General features: G+C 29.0%; 1 protein-coding gene across 1 annotated transcript; it reads left to right on the top strand.

The window, feature by feature from the left end:
• Positions 1-8,893: 8,893 nt before the first annotated feature.
• On the top strand, positions 8,894-20,986 carry LOC113560367. The gene is made up of 5 exons (XM_026966202.1): positions 8,894-9,063; positions 14,696-14,709; positions 18,432-18,614; positions 19,921-20,128; positions 20,791-20,986. The coding sequence occupies exons 1-5, from the start codon at positions 8,894-8,896 to the stop codon at positions 20,984-20,986; spliced, it is 771 nt and encodes a 256-aa protein (XP_026822003.1).
• The last annotated feature ends 433 nt before the right edge of the window (positions 20,987-21,419 follow it).

Here is a 21,419-nt window from a genome sequence, read left to right as displayed (position 1 = left end):
TTATCTCACTTTAATGAACGATTTTAAAATAGCATCCAAATTCCCAATAGGTATTTTTATATTTTTAGAAGTTTTAGTCAAATTATATCAAACATATTATGGACATATAAAAATCAATAACAGCAGTAATAACATAAAATCATTAACCAATAAAAAAAAAAAAATCATAATTTGATCTCAGTTTAGGAAAAATGTTAAAAGCAATAGATAATAATAACCTAACCTAACCTGACCTCGCTCTCATGTACATTCGCCGAGACATATCTATAGATATAAGTTATAGATAGATTTGTTAAAAATAAAAATTCGAATTCGTTTTAAAAAATGTAATTATTATATATATATATATTTATTTTATTTTGTATAATATTTTACACTAATGACTAATGTGGGTAGTATATGGCACTAATTTGAATAAATATATTATAAAATATTTTTAAAAAAATTGTGTGATGTTTATGCCCCCACCCCAGAATCAAACTCTAAAGCCGCCACTGATTATAATATTTCATTATATATTTAGATTTAATAATACAATATAGCTATATGTTGATTGATTGAAGAAATCTATGAAAAAAAAAACGTTGGGCGTATTTTACCACAACAGTGGATATTTAAAGGTATTATGTTTAACAAATTACAGTTAGTCGTAATTAGTGTTTCTGATCGAATAAAAAAAAAAAAAATTTCGGTACAAATAATAAACCTATACATACGACCAGACGACCAGGATGGATAATTACGACCGATTGTTGGAGAATTATTAAATTATTCAAGCAATTTTCTGAATTAATTTGTAATTTTAAATCGAAAAATATTTTTAATCTCTGTTTTTACATTAAAACCTGATACAGTACATTTATAAATTAATACGGTATATATTTTATTTATCTTATTCAATGACGAGATTGCAGTGGTTAATGTGTTCGTTTATATCTAATACACCGCATTTAATATAAAAATCATAAAATATTATAGAGCGTATGGTATATATTATGAAAATCAAAAAATTTTCAAATCGTATGTATAGGAACCGGTAATATAGCCAATATAATAACATCTCAACCGAGTCGATAACTCGAATTATTTTCGGTTCGTTTACACACACACACACGCGCGCGCGCGCGCGATTTTTCACAACTATGTAGCTGGAAACCGCCAACGGAAGCGCAGAACACGGGTAGCTACTACGGCAGCAGCTCAATAATAATACAGAATAATAATAATATAATATTATAAATTATAACATGGCGCCGGTTCACAGAAACGTGGCGCGGTCGAATATAAATTTACCATCATCACTACCGCACCATATACATATATTATTATATGTATATTAATACATCCGATATGAACGTATCGCACATTCGCTGTATATACCTCTGTGTACACAATATGATCATAGTAATATTAAACACACGCACATGTTTATACGTACACGACGTGAATTCGTGTGCAAAAACCCCGTGTGTTTAGAGCGCGAACGCGCGACAGCGTGCGCGTTGCCCGCTGGGCATGTGCCGCACAACGAAGTAATGCAATTTGACGCGTCTGTGGAGGATTCCGCGAGCGCCGCGTCGCGGGATGTGGTCAGATTTTGCCGCGGACAAGTGACCGAGATTCGGTGAGATCGTCAATAGTATCAACGGTCGGCGTGTTATGTTATATCGTCCTGTATATATTATTATCCCCGTCGGTAAATATAAATACCGGATTATAGACTATATTATAGTATGTGCATGTCTAATATTATATAATACTTATACGTCCGGTATTCGATATAAGTGTATATAAATACTCGTATATATTACATTATTATAATAATCGGATGTTTACACGGTCAACGATTTCCGCCGCCGTGTACGACGATCGTAAATAACAACGCAGGTACAATGTACCTATCGTGAAATCGCATTTCTAAACATCTTGAAACACTATTTACCATAACGCCCCGTTTTGGAAATCATGATTTTCCCGGTGTTTGTTTATGCATTTTTCAAACTGTCCTTTTTATTGTACAGGTTTAATACATATAGACTAAATATTTTTTGACGCATCAGCGTTTTTGGTTTTTTAAAATCAATTGAACTAAAATTGTTTTTTTTTTTTTTTATTTTTTATTTTACAACCTTCATATATAACTTTACCGCTAATGATGAATTAATAACCTATTGAATACGTATTTGCAAAAATAATGTTTTTTAAGTGTACTCTAAACGATTTAAAAATGGCGTCGACCTAACCACAAAAACGGAGATCACCATCGCTCTGTAGTGTATACCTATTATAACATAGTGTTCGCGATATTAGATTTGTGTCGAACGGACAAATCGAATTACATGTGCGACGTTATAAACATAATATCACATCTCGGTCCGAGGAAAAAAAAGTGCCTATACACATATATTTGTGACACGTATCACACGCTTGTAGGAATATCATTTCCTCTGGGAAATGTGGCCAGTACCTAATAAGTAATAATATACAATATATTAAATTATATCGCATTATATTGTACGAATGCGATTTACGCGTTCGGAATATGTCATTCCGACCGTCGTCGGATTCCTCCAAATCGTATTATACGCACATAATATAAGACCCGTCCGCAGCTGAACAGATGGCTGTATATGTATAAGTATTTTGCGGATTGATTGTCGACTCCAATCAGGATTTACCTTGTCATAGTCCATTAAATGACACATACAAATTGGTAAAAATCTTTAAAATTCTCAATAATGTCACAAATGTCGATACCTGTTGTATACTCGTAATCTATTATTTTATATTTATGAACAATTGTCGTTTAATATTTGGACATTATACCGTATGCATTCGTAAAAAAAAAATTATATTTTATGAATGCTCGATACTGACGAAACTTTTCAGTACCATCCAAAATATTAAAATAGATACCCATATTATATAAAAACAACACCTGTCAGTTACATTTTGACATTTGCCCTACACGATTGAACCAAAATAAATATACAATTTGGGTACACATTGACAATCATATTTGAATTGAAACATAAAGATAACAATACAATTCTTAAAAACCAAACGCGTATTTTCATTAATATACGTATAACCACTATAAATAAATATTTTTCAGATACTCCCCATCCATCCCCTGATATGAAAATCCTTATCCATTAGGACTATATAACCACCCTCCAAGTATAATTAATGCATATAGTTAATATGTTTTTTCACAAAATTGTATTTATCTAGTTTCGATATGTTTAATATTACAAAACGATGGCATCCGTGTAATAATATTTACGTTTTTTCGAGAGAAATAAATATGTCGATATTTCAAATAGTTATTATTGATTTTTGCTATACCTGTTACAGGGTAGTGGCCAGTGGTTGATACTATAATACCCATATAAAATATTAAAAGTTATATAGAGACAATATTATTAGATGTTGCTCTCTTGTACACGGTTGACGGTTCTTAATAATAAATCTTAATGTAAATTCCGATCAGTTTTTGATCTAACTATGTTTAACGTTAAAACATTTCATTCGTATTACAAATTACAAATTATTACTTTAATAATTAATTTTTAATAACTTTAGGCCGTTGTCAAAAGAAAAATAATATATTATACAGATAGGGGTGAAACTCACCTACTCCTAAATTAGTATTTGTATTTTATGTTTCCGTTATCAGTAGTCGTGAGGAAATTGTACTTTAGTATTTATTTAAATACGCTGTGTTCGTAATTCGGTACGCAATTTTATATAATATCATTACCAACATCTTGAATATCACGTTTATTAGATTATTATTTATTACTCATATGCATCAAACGGTATAGCCACTAGCCTCTCACAACCGAAAGTCCCAGTTTTCGCGATATTTTATTATTGTCACTTAATACTATTTTATAACGTCAGAAAAAAACAATGAATTTGTTTTCGATTTTCAGTCAAAAGAAACATATAACAAATCAAACGTTTTAAAATAGCTCACCTAAATGTACGAAATTAGTAGATTGTACGTCATCGTATATACCACAATATACGACTTTATTAGCAATTAGCGTATGTCTGTGTATATAATACATTGTATAACATCTAGACATCTCACTTGATTTATTTGTATACCTATATGATTATCTCGAATATGAAAATACCTATAATATACGAGTACATGATATAAAGCGTGATGTGAAGAGTGTGATGGACAATGTAAATAATCGTGATCTAGCAAAACAGTAATACTACGCCTCTTTGAATGAAATGCAATTATAAATGTAAAATCGTTAAATTAAAAAAATATGCTATAACAGTTTTGATGGTCGATTTCGGTGAGGTAACCTATTTATGATACCTGAGTGGAGTTGGTTAAAAAAAAAACACAATTAAGTTTAAGTTAAAAAGCGTTATATGACATCTAAAAAGTTTGCAGGTACATAATGAAGGATTAAATTGACTCGGTGCGTAAAGTTTAAATTTCACATTCTATAATAATTTTCACTTTAAAATATTCCTCTTTATAATATACTACAACATTATAGGATAACACAAAATATGAATTCAAAAGTTATATAATATTATTACATTTTAGTTTTATTGGATATACTGTAACGGGATTAGGAAAACCTTATAAAACCAAAATTAATTTTACAAATTATCATTTTCAAAATAATTCATACTAAACAAAATGCGTGGGCTGTATTCACAATACTGTGTAAGCGCGTCCCTATTATCGAAAAATAATTAATTAAGAATATCGATTAAGTCACTATATATTGCTGTCGGTGTATTGCTCATCCACAAGTCCATAACCATATTTATTTTAAATTGTTCCACACTAAAACATTGACTGTTCGTGGAGGAAAACTTAAATGAAAAAAAAAAAAAATAGCGAAATAAAAAATGTGATACACTGTTTGACGGACGAACGGTCTTCAAAGTACAAAATGTCCTGTAACACAATAAGTAAATATTTCGTAACTATCTCGCAGTCACGGTGATCGTATTAACTATTATATATTATATATATATATATATATATATATTATATGTTACATGTTTTAATATAGGCACAACAATAAATATAGGATTAATACATAATAATAATACTATATAATACCCGGCTTGGCACACTGTTATTTTTGTTCCGCGTCCTACAAATTAAAAAATAATAATAATAATAAAAATATTAAATAAATAAATAAAAAGTAAAAATGGGCGAACGAAATAAGACACGCGCCAGGCAAGAGTAGGCGTGATAATATTATATGATATGGCGGGTTACCTGTGACCGGGTGTGGTAGGAGAGGGACACACACCGCACACCTGTCCGAATGTTTTCCTATCTGTAATTTTTTTTTTTTTTTTTAATCGTAATTATAATCGCGACCGGCCATTGAGGTAATTTCGAGACGCACCCGCAGTTGTTCATCTCCCACATGCGCGTCTACCACTATTATGGTTTTGTTTTGTTTCGATCGCGGAAATAGTCGCGTCCGACGTTCTAAACAACATCATAATCATAATCATCACGTCATAATATGGTTTCTTGTGCATTCGATATAATTTGTTTCGAGTCGTTGAATGTGGTTGGTTGGTATGCGCCGCAGTAAAATATACATCACGAACAATAGAGGTTATATGTCGTTAAGCACGTTACATTATAATAATATTATACTATAATAATACACGCGCAATGAAATATTTGAATGTTTTATTGCATACATAAAATTATCGACGCGGTGTTAACAGAAAACATTATTTTTTTTTTCTTCAAAATATAACAATACACTCGCGCGGTGAAAAATATAAAAAACAACAACACTGTTTCTTACACGTTAAACAGTTTTATTCAAATTTTAATCATGTATATAGGTGTTGTTAAATATGGCGTTGAAATCGAATATGTGTAAGCACACTTGACTCGCACTGTTGGTTGTGAATCAGTGTTCGCTATATAATACGTACTATTAAATTCTGCTTTTCGATTGAGATTGCGGTAGACACAATATAAACATTAATAATATATATTAAACCTTAAGAACGGTAGCGTTTAATTGTATCTCATTTATCCTTGGTCGAACATATATGTGTAAATATGGCGGGTATCGTCGTCCGATGGCAGGCTTAACCGCTGGTTGAATTGATTGCTCTCTTATATTTATTTGCCCATACGCTTGAATTTATTTTAGCTACTTTCTGCTGCTGTAGTCGCATTATCAAAAACAGATTGTATTTAATCACATTTATATTATATAATTTGCTATATTTATTCGTAATATGATATGGATAGCATTAAATCAGGATTTACTTATAAATGATATGTGTGTAAAAGATAATGAAAACAATTACGATTAAACATCGCTCTACAATTATGTGTAGATCTTGACAAACTAGACAATTACTGTAAAATTGTATTATTATTTTATAGATGTATTGTAGACAGATGCAAGAAACGATCGTGCACTTACTCATTCTAGTTTTCCGTTATGAAATTATAGGTGATGGGTCCTATTTTCCATTAAATTAGGTAATTTTCTATTAGGTAACCCCTACGACGGTGCTTGACGTTAGTGTCGATACACACCGCACACGCAATAATACACGTAACATTATACAATCCGGTCTGACAAAAAATATTATTCTAAAGTCGATACCATAAATGCATAGGTTCTGGGATAAAATATATCAAGGCGTAAGACGTGCAATACAAATCTATTTAAAATACATTTTTTTTTCTAAATCGCTCTAATTTTAGTGAATAAAATGCGATCAAATAGACAACGCAAAAACAAAAACAAAAATACACTGTAAAACCAGTACAAAATGTTAAAAATCCCATTATGTAAGAGTTTTATGGTTCGATAAGAATTTATTATTTCCTGAAACGGAAATATAAAAATACAAAACATCAACACAGTTACAAAAGTATGGTTCTTAAACAGTCTTAATATAATAATTGCAAGTACTATAACATTGTATTATTGTATAATATTATATTTATGCGTGTACATACTATTATATATTATAACAAATTAATACAGAATTTAATTGTATGCAAATTCAAACGGATTAAGTTAATAATTACTGTGGTCTGCGAGTATAATAAGCTAGAAAAAAAAAAAAAGACAAACGCATTAACGAATAGTATTTTTATTGTATTTTTCAATGTGAATGTATTTTACACCAAATTTCATTATAATTGGTTCATAAATTAATACATTATATTTTGCAAATATGTTAGGACGTTTATTGCAATAAATCATTCTATTATTGTGTTGCTTTAATAGTGTAATGTATTTACCCAGTAGGGTAGATGAATTAATTATTACATTTTATCACATAAAAAACTTTGTTTGGTTCAATACAAAAAGGTGGAAATTATAACAAAGTGAATACAAAAACCAGTTCAATTATTTTCTATTTATTATAATATGTAATAATATATATATATATCTGTCTATACATACCTACGAGAACAATGCCTTTATAAAATGCCACACATATGGTTTGCGAGGGCGGGTTGTATTCATTAGCATACATGTGAGTATGTTAATTTGACCGTTATAATACGCGTCGAATTTTGAAATTATTTCGATTAAAACTCTACAAAGGTAAATTTATGTTTACCTATAAAATAAATGGTATTATACATACAATTTGCATTCGCGTACATAAAAAATTTACAATTCAAATCGACCAATCAAATTACTTTTCGATTTTAAAAATCAGTTGACGTGTATATGTACACCTGTAAATATTTGTATGTTATCTATATATATAAAAAAAAAAAATGTAATTTCATCTAGCTTATTCCGAAAGCAAATGCAGCACCACGTGTTCAATATTAATCGTTTTACTGTGTTGTACACGTTTGTGATCGTAGAACCGCCGTACATAAACTCTATTCACAATAAAATAATAGTTTCATAAAAACAACTATACCAATAGTATTGGCAGTAACGCGGATGGAAAAAAATAAATAAAATCTCTAAACGCGTATTCGCCGGTTATTTAAAAATAATTCGAATTTCTATAAACATGTAATTGTAGAATAAGAATAATAGACTTAAAACCCGCTCCGCTATATACACTTTCGTTAAAACTAAAATAAAGTTCGCTATAATACATAGTCGGGCGAGTGGTTTTGGAGAACACGCGTGACAAACATTTCGATTTTCACGCTCATACAACATGTGTGTGTGTGTGTGTGTGTGTGTGCTCGCAACAACAATAATTATAATTATATTCGTACCGCGCGCTTAATCTGCATCGTCTACGGCGGCGGCGGCGCGTGCGAACGTCTTACGGCCGTCGAGTCGTTATAAGAGCTTAAACAAATTCTACGCACGGTCTTTGCCGACTCGCGATTGTTGTTCGCGCGAACTTTTGCGCGCCCGAAACGTCGGCCGAGCGATGACGCGAGCTTAGTATTGCAGTGTTTACCGAACGAACCAACAGCAGACACACATCGTATTATAATACAGCCGGTTAGACGGGCGCGAGAATAAATTACCATTGAATTGCCGTCCGCCGGGTGAGGGGGAGGGTCACGCCGGAGCCGGTTGCTGGGGGGGTAGGTGGTGGTGGGGGGGAGAGCGTTTACCAAAATAATAATGGACGCAATGGGACGGCAAATGTAAACGCATTAAGTCCGCGGGGCCCGGCAAGACAAATGTTTGTCTTGTGCGGATCGCGCGCGATGAGAGGGACTGTCGCGGAGGCCACGTGTGTCGGAGGCGCCAAATCGCTCGTCGCCCTCTCTTATCGGCGGCGTCTTATGCCGGGCAAATCCAATTGCGCGGAGACGCACTGCCGGCGAATCCGATTAATGTATACGAGAAAAGACGCGGTGAGCATAATACCATACTAATAATAATAGGTGGCGCGTCACAATAATATAGCAATGCGTTCAACGGCTACTGTGCTCGGACTCGAACGCAAAGGTCGCCAAAGTAAACCGCGTAGACGAAATATTAATATCTTATCGCGGTCGTCGACTTTTCCAAAGTATCAGAGAAAAAAATCATATCCAGGTCGATTTCCTATTTCGATAAAAATCAACTTACCATCCACGTAAGTATAAACGTCAAACCGTATATATTCGTAAAAAAAAAAAAAAAAACCGTATTCAAAAGCCTGCAAGATATCCGTAAAGTACCAAACAGTATGATGATTATAAAAAATAACATCCACGTGCTAAGGCAGTAAAATAATTATCTATAACCGATGAGTGCGTACCATACCAGACGTACCTATATATGTATATATCAGATGCGAACGCAGGGGGGTTTGGGCGTTTAAACCTCCAAAATATTAGGAACAAAAAATAAATTACCTCTCCCCCCCTGAAATTTTTTCCTGCGTTCACGTCTGATATATATATATATATATATATGTATATAATATATTATACATACAAGATAACTGTGTACGTGTGTTTGTAACAAATTATTAAGTGCAACGTACAATATTGTTTTGTGTAATGGAATGGAAAGCTTGGTGGATTTGATAATAATAATAAGACCACTCGTACGTTGTACATATGCAACTGGTGTATGTTTATCTAAATATATATACATAGCGAAGCAACAATAAGGGTGTCTATTGGAGTTTATCGGTGTGAAGCACTGTTGCGATTTAATCGAAAGTGCCCCGTTTTAGGGGTTGTCGCGTATTCTTTTATTGACTCATTAAATTATATCGTATACAATATACACATTGCAACTGTGCAGATGTATTAATGTAAATATACTTTAATAATACTTAGAACTGAAAATGTGTAATACGAGTCTAAAGGTCCGCAAAGTCAACCGTCCTAATTGAAAGTTTGTAACCGATGACGTAGTATCAATAGAGAATACATCAATGAAAATGTGATAAATGTGTAAAAATATGTATTTATAAACTCCTATAGTATTTAAAAGAAATGTCTTTACCACGAAACTATGTTTTGAACGGTTATTCAAACCCTTTAAATTCCTAGCAGCTAGCCGTAATTTATTAATATAATTACCCCGCATAATTATTTATCTAAATAGTCAATACGAAATAATAGTACCGTATGATTTTTAAATTTAATATTTTCCGATGTTAGCTCGAAGCCTCGAAGGTGGTTATATTATTCATAGTACTACACCTGATCCAATCTATACATATATATATATATATTATTATACTGTTCTTATGACAAGGAATTAATTTACATGGTTATTAATTGGTTAATAACTTATATAACCTATAAAAATCAATCAAAAATAAACAAAATTAACAAATACTGTTTTCATATTCTACAAGACGTTTCGTTACGTGATTAAATGTTAATTCTCTCATCTAAGGTTATTAAAAAATAGTGTAATTATTTAATGGCACGATGATAATTATTTATAATTACAACAACACAGGATGGACGTACAACTCATTTAACGGATGTAAAGTATTATGGGGTATTAAACATTATATTTTTCATCATCTTTACATTCGTAAGTTGAATTTTATTTAAATTAATATTTCAATGAAATTTAACTTCGGCTCTGTGTAACTCGACGTAAATCAAAGCAACAACGTACTTAATTAAGTTATGATTTATAACTTTAAAGTTATAATCACGAATGGCTGACAGGTTGTGTAGATTATACGCTGTAAGACATATGCTTCAACAAAATACTGTATATTCTATAATCAAATACCAACTAGTATTTTTTTTATTAATTAAAAATATTTACAATCGATTGGTTATGACTTATAAGATAGAACACGAAGCGACTTTGATACAAATATTTTTAAAATTCACTAACCACATATCACTACTCTATCATTATTTAATTTTAATTTTGATAAATATCTAATTTTATTTTCTAACACACGATTCGTATTTCCTATAAGGAATATTAACATTTAACATAATTACGTAAAGAAACTCTTATGATTTGCATAACATTGCAATCATAGTTTCACCGCATTGGCATTTTGACAACTGATATTTTAATCGATATAATAGTCAATAATTTACATAAAGAGTGCAGGTAATTGTAAATTGACTTAAATAGACCTCAACAAATTATTTTTCAACCCTCTAAAAAAAACCTTTCAAAACCTCTTTAACAAATTAAAAATACACGAATCGAATATACACAATTAATACAACATGTGCATTTGAATACCTAAAAATTGTATTTAAAATACTTAATTGTATTTATTTTTAACTATACTACAAAACTGGTATTTGAATTTCTTAAAATAACGTCGAATATCACTGTATCAGACTGGTATGAAATGAGTAACAACAATATAACCTTATACAATATAGTCACCTAAAATAATAGTAATAAATAACAATGCGAGTAATTGCGTTTACAGAGTTGTGATTGCAGAGTATATTTTTATTTTCTTGGTTTTTATCTTCCAATATCTTTATATATATATATATACTCGTTTACCCTTATAAACAATGAGTTAATATGTGCATCTACAGTTCACCCGGTGAACTTTATTACAACGTCGTGAATTGTTTTGATGATTAAAAGTGCGTTTAATAGCATCTTGGTTGATATTTTATAGTGTTTGCAGTGTGTATATATACTGCAGTGTCCGTGAACAATTTCAACGACAAACGTCGTAAATAAAAATGGCACATAGGGAGAAAATACCTCTAAGGATTATATACATAAGCGCGTATAACTCATAAGGTGTACGTAAAATCACCTAAATAAATATATATATATATATATATATAGAATGATACTTTCTATCGACTGGATCGATCGATTTCAATTTTCGACTGTAATGAATCGAAAGACTATACGCGCGGCTATAGCACAATACACCTGCGCATTACATACATAAATACGCGCGTCTTTTAGTGTGTACATATATTCTAACTAGCGACGGTTTTATGGATCTCCTTAGATGCTAATTAGTAGCTGTTGTAGCCGCTGCAAGATGATGGTTATGAGACCACGTGGTTAACCGTAATATTTTGTGCCCGAGTCCGGCGTGCATATACGCGACTATTTCACGAAAACAACAGCGATAATGACAGTAGTAGTAATAATATTCGCGTATAAAAATAATGACAATAATAATCATAGTTAAGATAATAATAGCATTGAGTACGTCATAAGTTATATCATTGTTTATAAGTATTCGTAATGCAATACATATCATATTCGCGAACTAGTTAAAATTCGTGAAATCGTTAAAAATAATATTGTCATCTTTGGATCTGACTTTCTAAGTAGAACAGCATAGTACGTTGTAACCAATACGAGAGTTTTTATATAATAGTTTATCAATTCATTATAGCTTGTGTCATTGGTATTGGCTTGGTTTACTGTATCGAACACATCACACACGCTCATGTACTATAATTTATATCACATTATACTATTATAATATTATACGCACCCATTACCCGTTGACCCGGTGACCAGTCCGAATAATATTATATATTATTATGCAGAGACGTGCTAAACGGAAGCGCCGCCAGACGCGCATTCCTCTGACACAAACAATGCATTCCACCTATACCTTTACGAAGGAATCCGATGCGCGCGATTCACGTATACCCATTGGTCGATTACCAAACGAATTCACGAAATTATCGTATTACAGAATAGTATTACTATTATTTGCGTCATAGGCCATTTATGGCCCGACATATAGCCCCAATGTACAATAAATTTAATCGTTTTCGGCTTAATGTCACAGTAGGTAGGTAGGTGGTACTGGCCACTATAGTGTACACATATTTATTTAAGTCAAGTCACTTCCTCCTCGTGCGGAATCCAAAGCGATGAAGGCTTTAAGATGAACACAGGATAAGAAAGTTACTTCTTAGTGAAATAATGAAATCATTTGGTTGATATAAATAATACGCAAAACGTATGAAAGATTGAAGGACTGGAGGACGGGAAAGAGTTGTTTAGCTATTGAATCATTGTAACTAATAATAATCATTACTCTATATAATGTGTGAGCCAGCTATGAGTTTATGACTGCCGGCTGTTATGTTTTTGGTGCTACTTCATATTAATTTATATTACCCTTCATAATTTATACTCGTGCGATTGAAAATTGATTTTGTATATTAGCGTATAGGACATTGTACAAAATGTGTTGTTATCGAACATTTCGTGTCATATTATTGACAGTATATAGATAATATCAGAATAACACAATTCGATTAATATATTACTATGCAGAGTATAATTATTTATTTGGTCTAAGAGTGACACATTACTATGTGTATTAAATAATGTAATGTTTTTATTTTTAGTTATGAAGTTTTGTTGCGTAATAAATGTTTATACTACGGAAGTCATTAAAACATTGTTTTTTTTTTTTTTTTTTTAATATTACTGCATCTAAATTTAAATTAATCGAATACCAAACAAATATTATTTACACACCATCTCACCATTTTCGATGCATTTTGTTGAAGCTATTTTTATTATGGTACAAAAAGCGTTTATAATTTATTGCATAAATTTATTTATAATTCATAGATAGGTTAAATTACTTTGATAGGCTACCTCATTTTTTTTTATCTTCCACTGATACTTTCATTTATTTATAAATTGTTATTATTCTTTTACCTTCTATGAGTTGTTTCGTTAGTTGAGTTCTTGTTCTACCTTTTTTCCCTCTATAATTTATTCAGTTAATTTGTTTTTTCTTAATAGATGTTCAATCAATTTTTTTCTCGTTTATCTCAATTTCAAGTTAAGTCTGTTTAATAATCAATTCAATTGTCACTGCTTCACCCATCCCTGTATTGCTTGTTCCCGTCATAATTTTATTATTAAAATAATCTGCTGGTATAGTTTAGGCACAATTTTAACTGCATTTTTTCTATTCCATAACTAAATAAAATTATACAAGTCAGTGGGGCAGTATCGGTACATGATAAAATTAAAGTGAAAATGTTGCATAAAATCGAGTTTTTACTCGTTGAGCTAATATTGATGAGATTAACCCACTACTGTGTATTTTTATTATCAATTATGTATGCAATAATTTTAACCAGCAATATTTTTACCTGATGAAAAACAAAATGCAACTTGTTTTTTTTATTCAAACATTCAGATCGCGATGTTAACTAATTTATCATAATTATAGTTCGAAGATATTTATAAAAATTGTAATTAAAACAAAAAATGTGACCATTTATCACACCATATAATGAGTAATGGCGTTTAATCAATATTTTTTAATAATTAAAAGTAAAGTTATTTGGTAAAAAGGGAAGCTTGCAGCTTCTACCAGTTTGATTGTATTTTAATAACGAAAACAATCATCTACAAAGCGATCGAATACCTACTGACGTACCTATATTATAATATACATTATATGTATAATGATAAATAAAAATCCCACTCTCACGTCAAACGAGAATATTATCTATCTTTAAATCAAATTCTATGCGGTTTAATTATACAGCTATAATATCATCGATGCGTTATTATATTGTGTTCGTGTTCGTGAACGTTCTACTCGATTTGGTTACAGTGGTTACACGTAAACGTATTTTTTAATAGTTATGAAATTGTATTATCGAGTATAAGGACATAATTTTTGAAAACCATTTCATACAGTGAGAATGTTTTTTTTTAAATTTTTCATTAAGAGTTCCGATTTATGCGCTAGCCGACAAAAAAACGGTCTAATATATCCATTACTTTAAATTGAATACATAAATTGTACATTTTCGTTTAACATCTTGTAAGTACTTTAGTATTTTCTAATCTATCTGTAAAGTATTTCCAGGGAAACAATATATTATTATGATCAGATGAATTAAACAAAATCTCAATTAACTAATAACTGCATTAATAATATGGCGTGTTTAAATGAAAATATAGATTTAAATTCGATTAATGATCAAAATATTAAAGTATTTAAAATTATAGTTAAAACATTGTACATATTTTTTTTCATATAAATGATCGGTGTATTTAATATAATACTATGTACATTTTTATCACTTTTATTATAATTAACTAATTAAAATATGATGTCTTATAAACGATTATTTTCATGTATTTTTGAGTCTATGAAAAATATTTTAGATACTTTTAATACAAATCTAAAATTAAAATAAATTATATCGTTGGAATTGCGTCAGTAAAACTCAACCAAAATCGTGAGTAAATATATTCACGATTTCAGCTTAATTCACACGCCTTTTTCCCAATCAGTTTGGTTCTAAACACTTTATCCACTCTCATAGTTTTATTTTATGGTACTACAATAACTGTTGAAAATAAAAATAACAATAAATTATTATTTATATTTTTAGAAACTTTTTATCTATAAAAGATGTTTATTTTCTTACAAATCTGATATTTAGTTTTATTTTATTTCGTATTATAACACACTTTATATAAACTACAGTTGTTTTTATGAAAAAACTAATTTTCTCAACAAAAATGTTTGAACAATTATTTTGTTGAGTATTGACTAGGATAAAAAATGATTTTTTTCCGTAAATATTTTATTTATATATTATATTATAAATTGTAACATATCTTATTAGATTACTTTAATTGAAGATAATGTATACTGTACTAGCTATTTCTGATTCCGAGTAGATTTAACCTTATACGGTTAAATAACTGCATATGATTAATACTTGAACATGCGCAATAAATGAATATTATCGTTTAATGAAAATCAAAGGAAGTTAATATTATATTATTAGCATGCGATGTTTATAAAACTATTGGAGCGTATACGTAATATGAATTTAAGTAAGAAAAAAATAATACCCGAGTATATAATATACTAATAAAGTACTTATTAAAAAAATCGTGAAATATTATCAAAATTATATAAATGAAAATAATTGTAAAAGTAAATGCAATATTACTAATTATCCGTATAATATACGATTTAATACACTCATCGTAGTCACCATTTATCCTGTGTATTTTGAAAGAACAGAATTACCACGTCACATTAAAATAAGTAAAATAAATAGATTCGTTGAAAAAACTCCGAAATTCAAATCTACTATAACTTGTTTTTAAATACGTTATGCAGTCAATGATGGAATCAAGTGAATTATAATTGCAGTATTTAAAAAAAAATGTTTCAACTCAAAAGATTATATCTGCATTATACGAAAATTATTTTTAAATTAAATGCGTTAAATACGAATTAAATGAGTGCATTATTCAATTATTAATTGATTTTTCTTGATATTTCAATCGTATCACACTCATTTTGAATAGTTGTACTACAGAACCAAAGGTAAGAAAATAATATTAAATATAATTCAAGCATTACTTTTTTTTTACTTATCAAAAAATAAAAACCCTTTCACGCAGATATCAATATAGTTACAAATGATGAATATTTTATTATTTTGAAATAAAACTAGTCCAAAATTATAAAATCATAATTCTCTGACTTATTTTACCAGGATAATATTTCCTGTGAAAAATAAAACATTGCCCGTTATAATTTCACCGCATTTTACACACAATGTTTTACTAACCCTTCTGCACTAATTTAAGTTATATTTTACGAGAAAATTTTCATTATGCAGTTACTTTGAATTAACAAGGTGATTCGCTCCAAAACAACCCCACCCTTGGGGATATTTAACTTTAACATCCGACTGATATGGTATTTTCACCAGTTTTTATTTTTATGTATTATAACTTTGCAAAACTATTATTAATCAAGTGAATTATTCAAATAGGGTGTTTCGTTATTTCTTAAATAATGAATAAAAGTTAATAGAAATAATATAGTAATCGTTATGTTACAGACGTATAATCATACTTATTATAAATATATATCAACTAAAACCTATGTATAAATTATGTATTTATTTGTACTTATACGTTATTCTAATACAACCAGAATTTGAAAATAATAATAACTAAATATTACACAAAATATATGTGTTATTTGTATTTACTAGAATTATAATGTATAGACTAACTATCATCCGTATAATTATAGTATAATAATATTGTTGATATTATGTGATCGTAAATATCTATAGTTATGACAACCGTATATCTACAGTGACTGTTTAATTTTTATGTTTATACTAGTTGCCCGAACTTCCTCCGGAAGAAATTATTTTTTTATAATTTAATTAAAACAAATTTGACTATTTTTTGGTTAAATTATTTATTCAACAAATAATATAAAAATGCAAAACCTGGTCCATTCGTCTCCAAAATCAGGTTAGATTCTTATATATATATATATAGATTAAATACTTATTGTTTATTATAAATTATTCACAATTACATAACATAAAGTTGAGTTATCTGGTAAAAAAATGTTCTCATAAACGCGGCGATACAGCAGAGGCCTTTATTGTTCGGGTCGTCCAGGTTCGAAGAGAGAAAAGACCATACGTTATGCACAGCTCAGAATAACAATTGTTATTCTATGATAAAATATAAAAGCACTAACAATTTTTTTAAAACTGTATTATGAACACACATAATTTATATTTATATAAAAAAGACTATAAACTATATTCGCTGTAAATACTTTATACTTTATTATGTGTCTATGTTTAAAATTGTAAATATTATTTTTTTCCATTTTATGAAAATTTCTTTTACTTATTTATTGCAAAAAAGTAGGTACATAAATAATTCTTGATAAAATATTTAAATAACTTAATGTAATTATTATATTAATATACACAATGTAATATTACATAATATTTAGAAAATATAACAGTTTTTTTGTTAAATAACGTTTTGAAATATCATAATTCAGATATTTATTAGACTGTTACCATGTTAGCATGAGATCATATGTCTATGTAATAGATATTCATTTTTATTATTAACTCTGTTCATAGAGATATATCTAAATTAATGTAATCGTCATATTATAATTATTATGATGTAGTAAATATTAATATAATCTCTATAAACGAGCTGTTGAAATTAGGTACAAGCTATCTATCAATGAATTTACTAAAAATTAAAAGGTTCGTAACATAATATTTATAGTATTTTTATTTTATCACAATACTCTATATGTCTATAATCAAATAAGCATTACAATAAATGGATTATAAGAGATAATAGTTATTTCAATTATTTGAAAATGTAAAAAAAATAAGGTACCCTTAGTAATTATTTCTTTAATTACTTACGAGTTCATTAGACTTATTTAATATGAACAATTTGTTAATAAAAATATAAAACATATGAAAAGTGGTAATTTTGGTATGACGAATTCGTTATTTTTGAACGTAAAAAATACAAAAGTAATGCCGACGTCCATTTGATATACCTAATCACGATTAAAATTAAATAATAAAAAAATATTGACCAACAATCATTGTGTAATGTCGTTGTTAATAATTAAAATTTGTTTGATTTTAAATTTTTTACAATTCATTCTGTATTATTATTATAATAACTGTATAAGTATATAATGTAATTGTTTTAAACATTTAGGCATAAACAGCATAATTTTTCGGACGTGCCACAGTAAGAACATCGCAACTTGCTTTCGTCGAACAAATGTTACCAGATTTCATTTACCACCTCATTTTTACGCAAATGGTTTGAAACAACATATGATTGAGACGCGAGTGAAAAAGAAGATTGGCACCAGAGGACCTTATGATACGTTTACAGGTCACAAAAATAAAATATAAATATAAACTGTAAAAGAGTTGACTAGAAGGTACATATTTTTTTTGTGACTAATAGTTTTTAGTTATATTTAGTTGAATTCGACATTCAACTGAACGAATTATTACGATTGAAAAGCAATGTAATATTTTCCCGTGTCCATATAATATATATAGTCTCAATTCTACACTGCATTAGCAGATGTATCGTAATGCAATCCAGGTATAGTTTAATAACAGATTTAGTGGCGTTTAATTCCTTAAATTATGGAGAAAGTTACTATTAATATTGGTTTAGGTCAATAAGAATAAATATTGTTGATTACTGTATGACGTTTATATTACATTGGTAAATAGTGTAAGTCTGATAATCAAAATGAAATGTATTTTCTTCTATTAGTTTAAAGTAACAGCCAAACAGTTAATACTATGTAACTAAAACAACGGATATCCATAGTAAAAATTAAAAAGTAACTACTCACTCACTGACATAATAATATACATAATAAACATAATATAGTTACCTACTATATACTGGTATTAATGGTAGGTATTTATTTATGTTCAGTGCCTAATATTTTTATTGCTTGATAGTTCTAAACTAAATTAACCCGATGCAATTTTGTTCCACCACTAAGTTCGTTTAAAATGGCGTTTAAATAAATCATCCAAACACAAAATTAATATTTAATCACCATTCATCATTTAACATATTTATATACTTGAAAATGTCAGAATTTAATAATATATGAGCGAATTCCACAAAATCATTTGAATACGATAAATCAACCACCCAGCTACTTTTTTTATGTGTATTATTATTTGAAATCTTATTATTGTCTTGTCGAATATATAATTAGGCATTAGTGATTAATATACGTTGTTTTTTTATGTATAATTCTAATGTGAATAATTGTATTTATATCAAAAAAAAAAAAAAAAAAAAAAATTATAATACATATTATATTAATTAAAAACGTCTGCGATGAAAAATATTATTTCAAGTTTAATAATTGAGAATTATATTAGATTTACATCTATAATAGATTATTTTAGTTGTTTATATATACAAAACTCATATAGTTGGTTTTAATTTCTACATAGAATTTAAAAATAAAATTTAATTTTATTTTTATAAATCAAATAGTGATCACGTGTAAAAATGAATTATAATATATTTATCAACATTTCAGAACGTACACGATGTACATACTACTACGAGGATATTGAGATTTAATTTAATGTTTTTAAAATTACTTCAGTTTTACCTATTTTGTTTTAAAAAGATAAATATATTTCAATTTTAATAGGACCCAGAGATTCAGGAACAGGAAAAAAATGTTATTTTTTATCGGACAATTGGCCACTCCCACTCGAGTGCTACAAATCCCATAATTGTAACCGAACTTACACAAATGTATTTAAATCGGTATTTATACCGATAAGAAAAGTAAAACGCTATGTACCAGAATTTTCTTGTGTAGAAATGCCCAATTGGTTACCAAAAAAAAAAAATAAGTAAGATAAAAACTGTAAATAATTTCAATCACTGTATACCGATGAAGGTAGAACAAATAAATTTGATAAATATTGAATTTTATTCATTACCAATTCGTTAAGATTAAATAACTATAACTAAGGGGATTTCATCCCATGAGTTTTTGTCTTTGTCTAATACACGCGTGATATAGTATTTTTGACATGTTTTTTGCTAAACATACCAATTGATCTAATGAAGCGATAAGAATTCTGAAAACAGATTTGAATTTGTCGTCAAGTCTATTGGGAATCGACTTTCTCACAGCTTTGATATTTTCCTCCAAATTCCTAAAAAAATGATGTTAAAAAAAAGTAATTAAAAATTGCCGTATTTCAATTTTTGGAGAAGTTAAAATCAAAAAATCAAAAATCTGGGAAAGTCAATTTCAAGTAGACTCGACGAAAAATTCAAATCTGTTTTTAGAATTCTTATCGCTTCATTGGATCAATTGGTATGATTAGCAAAGGATCCGTCTAAAACTCTATACCACGCGTGCGTTAAACAAAAACAGAAAATCGCGGTATCGAATCCCCTTAGTGACTTTTTCGCTAACAATATGACATTAAGGTTAGGTGTTGTTTTTAATTTTAAGATAATGTTTCATTTATCAATCACTATATTTAAACTTTCTTCTATCTAGATATCCATTTAACAGTACACAAAAGATCGGCAGCCGTCCGAAATTTAATGAATACTTGTATTACCCGGGACCGAACCGCTACAAAACACATCTTTTTAAACGAAGCGTCGTAAATGGACACACAAACGTATTCAAAAGTACTGCTGCGCAAAGGATGGAGATAGCACGCAAAGGCCATGGCGGCGTATTTGATTAGATACGAAAAACTTTCTTCTTATACCCGCATGTGTTGTCTCTGTCTTACTAACATAGATCATAGCTAATTTTCGTTCAGCAGAACACATTTTGTGATTTTAGGATTAATATTAGAGTAAATTTACCTATTATCAAATTTAAATTTAAGAATATAATCTAGAAAATGTCATATGCTTTTATTGATATTATTATTTTAAAGTGAGTTATAGCTATGTAAAATATTATAATTTTAAAATATTCACAACTCACTATAAAACAATAATATCAATAAAAGCATGTGAAATTTTCTAAATAACATTCTTACCTTTAAATTTGATAATAGGTAAACTTACTCTAATATTAATCCTAAAATCACAAAATGTGTTCTGCTGAACGATAATTAATTATGATCTACATTTGTAAGACAGAGACAACACACGCGGATAGAACGTCCT

The sequence above is a fragment of the Rhopalosiphum maidis genome, chromosome 1, assembly GCF_003676215.2.
Source record: "Rhopalosiphum maidis isolate BTI-1 chromosome 1, ASM367621v3, whole genome shotgun sequence".
NCBI lineage: Eukaryota > Metazoa > Arthropoda > Insecta > Hemiptera > Aphididae > Rhopalosiphum > Rhopalosiphum maidis.
This window is presented reverse-complemented; position numbering and strand designations above follow the sequence as displayed.

Excerpts from the sequence above, each read along its gene's own strand:
- LOC113560367 (XM_026966202.1), top strand. The coding sequence starts at position 8,894 with ATGCGTTCAACGGCTACTGTGCTCGGACTCGAACGCAAAGGTCGCCAA. Across the intron at positions 18,615-19,920 it reads ACCTTATGATACGTTTACAG|GACCCAGAGATTCAGGAACA; the intron begins GTCACAAAAATA and ends CAATTTTAATAG. Across the intron at positions 20,129-20,790 it reads TTACCAAAAAAAAAAAATAA|ATATCCATTTAACAGTACAC; the intron begins GTAAGATAAAAA and ends TCTTCTATCTAG.